Genomic DNA, 6,000 nt, shown 5'->3' on the forward strand with positions numbered 1-6,000 from the left:
TTGTCTGCCTCTTTTTTTTTTTAAATAGTTTTCCAATCTGCTGAGCTCTTCCCAGAATCCAGGGAATTTTGGAGGATTACAAGCAATGCATCCACAATCTCTGCTGCTACTTCTCTTAAGACCCTAGGATGCAAGCCATCAGGTCCAGGGGATTTATCTGCCTTTAGTCCCATTATCGTACTGAGTACCACCTCCTTAGTGATAGTGATAAGTTGCTCCCCCCACTCCCGTGTAGTCCCTCTGTCCCTCCTCCTCCCCCCCAAAAAAAACCTCTCTGCCCCTCCACCCTCTGTCCTTCTCTCCTCTGTCCTTCCCCACTGCTCCCTCGCCACTCCTTTTCCTCCTTCTCCCCTGCCCTCTCTCCACCTCTCCTCCTCTTTCTGTCCATCCTCCTCCCCTTCTGTTCTCCCCCCCCCCCAAACCTCCCTCTGTCCCTCCTCGCTCGGTGCTTCTCCACTTCCCCCTCACCCCACCTTCACACTACTCCCTGTCCTTCCCCACTACTGCCTTGCTTTCTCTCCTCACTGTCCCTCCCCCCATCCTCCCTGTCCCTCCATCCTCCACTCCACCCCTCTCTCCCTGTCCCTCCATCCTCCCCTCCACCCCTCTGTCTGTCCTCCCCTCCCACTGTCCCTCCCCCTCACTGCTCCCTACACCTCCTCCCCCATTCCCCTCTGTCCCTCCGATCCCTCCCCCACTGCCCCTCCCTCATCCCCCTCCCCCCCCCCGGTCCGTCCATCCTCACCCTCTTCCTCCCGTCCCTCACCCTCTCTCCCCCAGCTCCTCCCCCCTCCCCCTCTCCCCCAGCTCCTCCCCCTCTCTCTCCCTCCCCACCCCGGCTCCTCCCCTCCCTCCCACCAGCTCCTCCCCCTCTCACCCTCCCACCGGCTCCTCCCCCTTTCCCTCCCAGGCTCCTCCCCCCTCTCTTTTCCCCTCCCTTCCCACCCCCCCAACTGTCTTCCCACCCCCACCCCCTCCAACTGTCTTCCCACCCCCACCCCCTCCAACTGTCTTCCCACCCCCACCCCCTCCAACTGTCTTCCCACCCCCACCCCCTCCAACTGTCTTCCCACCCCCCCAACCCCTCCCCCTCTCTTCCAACCCCCCCAACCCCTCCCCCTCTCTTCCCACCCCCCCAACCCCTCCCCCTCTCTTCCCACCCCTCCAGGCTCCTCCCCCTCCCTCCCCACCCCGGCTCCTCCCCCGGTCCCACCGGCCCCTCCCTTTCCCCCCAGGTTCCTCCCCCCTCACTCCCCATAGATCCCTCCCCACCCCCGGCTGCCACCCCCCCACTCTTTACCACCGGCTCTTCTTCCCCTCTCTCTTTCATCCCCTACACCCCCCCTCCCCCTTTCTACACCCCCTTTCCCCCCTCTCTACACCCCCCTCCTCCCCCTCTCTCCACCCCCCACCTCCCCCTCTCTCCACCCCCCACCTCCCCCTCGCTACACTCCCCACCTCCTCCCCCTCTCTACCCTCCCCAGCTCCACCCCCTCTCTACCCTCCCCAGCTCCTCCCCCTCGTCCCTCCTCCTTCTCTCCACTCCGGTCCTGCCCCACACACCCACTCCACTGACCCTCTCACCCGGTTCCCCACCCCACCCCACTCACCGTGATGTTGCGGCGGATGCAGGCGGGCCCGCTGCCCTGGATGACGCTGTCCAGCACGGCCACCTCCTGGCTGCGCTCCTCCTCGAAGCACTTCCTGCGGGCCTCGCGGATGCGCTGCTCGATGGCCGGGAAGCTGAAGGCGCAGAGGGCCGAGCGCCGGCCGCCCTTGCTGTCGGTGTCCTCGGGCCTGTCGAACAGGCCGTACAGGCTGTCGCCGGGGCCGGGCCATACGGACAGCAGGCGACCGTACAGCCGGTGTGGGGAGCCGGAGCCGCACTGCAGGCCCAGCTGGATGTAGGACTCGGTCAGCTTGCGGCTCTCGGCCGGCCGCGGCCCGCGGGCCCCGGTACAGATGCGGGCCAGCAGGCTGCGGGGCCGGCCACCCTTGGCGCCCGAGTTGGCGTCGTTGTTGAGCGCCAGGTAGGTGTAGCCGCTGGGCCGCCCGAAGGCCCGCACGAAGCTAAGGCGGTTGCGGGCCTTGGCCTCGGCCTTGATTTTGAAGACGTTGTCCTCGGACGGGTTGATGTCGTAGGTGAAGAGGCGCGACAGGCGGCCGGCGTCCAGCGCCCGGATGGCGATCTCGGGCGTGTTCTCGAAGCGCAGGTCTTCGCGGCTGGTGTTGGGCGCGAAGTAGCGGGTGCCCAGGCCGGTGTAGGTGGCGGCCACCAGCAGCCGAGTGCCGGGGCCCGGCTCGGGCCCGTTGCCCGGCAACACCAGGCCGACGGTCGAGGCCTCGGGGTGGTTGGCCGCCACGTACAGCATGCTGGGGAAGAGCAGCTGCGCGCTGCTGGGCGGCGGGGGGAAGCGCACGGCCAGCCGGCTGACGTTGGCCAGGGCCCGCAGCTGACACAGGCCCTGGTGAGCCGAGCCGCACACCACCAACAGGCCCTGGGCCGGCGCGGCGGCCAACAGCTTGTTGTGGCTGTCGGTGCGCGTGCGCGGGTGCTCGCACGTGCTGTGCGGCAGCTGGGGGGCGTGGCAGCGCGCGCTGTCCGTCACCGGGCCCGTCACCAGCCCCGCCTCCCGCCGCAGCCCCGCCCCCAGCTGGTGCACGGCGTTCACCGCGCCCACATAGAGCCGCGGCTCTGCGAGGGGGTCCGGGCGGCCCACCGCGGGTACCTCCCGCACCACCGCCAAGTTGTTAGTGGCCGTGGCGCTGCGGAAGGTGTGCAGCAGCTCCATGGGCAGCGCGGCCGGCAGCAGCAGTACCACCAGCACCGCACACAGCCCCGGCACACACATCCCGGGATACCCGGGCTCACACCCTGCTCCTGTGATACCTCACCCGCTCTCCGTCACTGAGCACCCTCTGTCTCTGTGCCCTCTCTGTCTCTGTCCCTCTGTCTGAGTCTCTCACCCTCTGTGTCTCTGTCTCTGTGCCCTCTCTGAGTCTCTCACCCACTCTGACCCTCTGAGTCTGTCACCCTCCCTCTCTCTCACCCTCTGTCTCTGTGCTCTCTGTCTCTGAGTATCTCACCCTCTGTCTCTGTGCCCTCTCTGAGTCTCTCACCCTCTCTGACCCTCTGTCTCTGAGTCTCTGACCCTCTGTCTCTGTGCTCTCTCTGTCTCTGAGTATCTCACCCTCTGTCTCTCACCCTCTCTGTCCCTAAGTCTATGTCCCTCCGTCTCTGAGTCTCTCACCCTCTCTGTCCCTCTGTCTCAATCCCTGTGTCTCTGACCCCCTCTGTCCCTCTGATTCTGATTCTCTGTCACTGTGCCCTGTCTCTATGTCCCTGATCCCCTCTCTCTTGCCCTCTGTGCCCCTGTGACTGACTCTGTGCCCTGTCTCTGTATTGCTTTCTCTGTCTGGGTCACCCCCTCTCGCTCCTGTCTGCCAGTCCCTGTGTGCCAGCTTCTTTCTGTCCCAGATTTCCGCTCTCTGTCTGCCTCCACTAATCCCTTTTCCTACCCGTCTCTCCGTCTGGGTCTCACTCGGTCCGGGTCTCCCTCTCTCAGTCCGGGTCCGGGTCTCCCTCTCTCAGTCCGGGTCTGTCCCGGCCCGGGCTGTGTGTCGCGGTCCCGCTGCTCTCCCTCCGGCTGTGTGTGAGATGGATCTTCTCTCCCTACAATCCACAGGAAGAGTCTGTTTCCTGCCAGCCCGCCTCGGCTGTGACGCCACCGAGTCCCGACCGACCCGGCTCCTCTCCCACTTCCCCACTCACAGCCGCCCCCCCGGGGACACAGCCCCCCCCTCCCCTCCCCCGGGACACAGCCCCAGCAGCGGTTTAATATCCGATGTACCGCGGGAGTTACCCGGAGAGACATCGACCTCAACCGGACAGTCCGGCTCCACAAACCGTGTGGCGGGGCAGGCACCCGGTCCCTGCCGGTATAACTCCTCTCACTGCCCGGTACCTGCCGGTATAACTCCTCTCACTGCCCGGTACCTGCCGGTATAACTCCTCTCACTGCCCAGTACCTGCCGCTATAGCTCTCACTGCCCAGTACCTGCCGATATAACTCCGCTCCCAGCGCAGTGCTGCGAGTATAGCTGCGATACCAGCGTGTAGACACGGTAAATTAACCGACTGTAATCCGCAGGCTGGATTATATTTATTCAAAAAATAAAGAATTGAAATTAGTGTCCCATCTTTAAATTGCTTGAACAGTATGTATCACTGATGGTGTACGGATCGATCACATTTACTGAGCAGAGTGTCAGAGGGAGGATCGGTGCGGGGCTCCTGATCAGCAATTGCATCACCGGTTCACACTCGGAATCATATCTCTGGCATCAGACCGCAACAAATACAAGAAGACGTAATACATTTGTAGAATGGGCGTGTAAATGTGAGGTGGTGCGTGCTCCGTGGGAAATAGTCTAAATGGGGTAGAGGAGGAAAGTGGGCAGGGGTATAGATTCACAAATTAATATCAGTAACAATGCAGGTTAACGGCAAATAAAGCACTTGTGTTCATTGCCTGAGCAGCACAAGTGAGGTGTTAAACTTGTATTGAAGCTTGGTTTCACCACATTTACATTACACTACAGCTCTGGTCTCGGTATTACAACATGGACATAGAGATTGGTAATGCAGTATTGGGCAGTCCCTCGTGCACCAAAAAAAGGATGAGTTCGATGAGGGACCTGACATTCCACATCCTGAAGGGTGGAAGATGTCTGTGCGTGGATTTTTTTAAACATGTGGTGACCGTTGCACACCAGCCACCACACGGGCTTGACAGAGCTAGGTCTTGGTCCAGTGGCAAGGATTAACCAAGACAAATGGAGACCTGCTCTGCTGCACGGACCTAGTGCGCACACATATGGCAGTGTAGGCTGGCCCGTGCTGCTCCCTCCCTGGGCCCCCACCCTGCTGTTGTTATACACTGTGCCATTCCTCAGCCTCTGCGGCACTGCTGGGCTCCTCGATCCCGGCCCCCCCGCTCCCCAAACCCCCGCTCCTCGACCTCTCCCCCTCCCCCACTGCTCCCCAAACACCCACTCCTCGACCTCTTCCCCCTCCCCCGCTGCTCCCCAAACACCCGCTCCTCGACCTCCACCGCTCCCCAAACCCCCGCTCCTCGACCTCTCCCCCGCTGCTCGACCCCCACCGCTTCCCAAACCCCCGCTCCTCGACCTCTCCGCCTCCCCCGCTGCTCGACCCCCACCGCTCCCCAAACCCCCGCTCCTCGACCTCTCCCCCGCTGCTCGACCCCCACCGCTCCTCGACCCCGACCCACCCCCTGCTCCCTAACCCCCCCGCTCCTCGACCCCGACCCACCCCCTGCTCCCTAAACCCCCGCTCCTCGACCCCCCTGCACCCCGACACCCCCTGCTCCTGGACCCCGATCCTCGACCCTAAACTTTCGCCGCTGCTCGCCGCCTCTCCTCCTGCACCTGGGCCCTGACCCCACTGATGGTCCTGCCCACGTGCCATCCGCGTCCTGGATTTCGGTGACGTCAATCCAGTCACCCTCCTCGAGTCTGTCACCCTCCTGGAATGACTTGCGCTGCTCCCTGCAGAGGCTAGCTCCAGCTCCATTTATAGTCCTGACCTGCCGATGGTGTTCTCTCACAGATCACGGGGCTACCAAATAGAGATTAGTATAGCTATGCTTGCAGCCCAGTACCTGCAGGTATAGCTCCATTCCCAGCCTCTACATGTGGGTATAGCTACATTCCCAGCCGGTACCTGCAGGTATAGCTAACCTCCCAGCCTGGAACCTGTGGGTATTAGCTCCTCCCCCAGCCCAGTACCTGTGAGTATAGCTCCACTCCCAGCCCGGTACCTGTGGGTATTAGCTCCTCTCCCAGTACGTGTGGATATAGCTCCACTCCCAGCCTGGTACCTGTGGCTATAGCTCCACTTCCAGAGAACCTGTGGGTATAGCTCCACTCCCAGCCCAGTACCTGTGGGTATTAGCTCCTCTCCCAGCACGGTACCTG

The 6,000-nt window shown here is 62.7% G+C and overlaps 1 protein-coding gene across 1 annotated transcript in view; it reads right to left on the reverse strand.

Moving 5' to 3' along the window:
* The window catches only part of plxnd1 (plexin D1), a 94,412-nt gene extending 90,718 nt beyond the window's left edge, over positions 1 to 3,694 (reverse strand). The window contains 1 exon segment of the mRNA XM_070895833.1: positions 1,611 to 3,694. Coding sequence (XP_070751934.1) covers positions 1,611 to 2,852 — 1,242 coding nt within the window. The 5' untranslated portion in view covers positions 2,853 to 3,694.
* Positions 3,695 to 6,000: the final 2,306 nt, after the last annotated feature.

The sequence above is a fragment of the Pristiophorus japonicus genome, chromosome 12 (genome assembly GCF_044704955.1).
Source record: "Pristiophorus japonicus isolate sPriJap1 chromosome 12, sPriJap1.hap1, whole genome shotgun sequence".
NCBI classification, from domain to species: Eukaryota; Metazoa; Chordata; class Chondrichthyes; family Pristiophoridae; genus Pristiophorus; species Pristiophorus japonicus.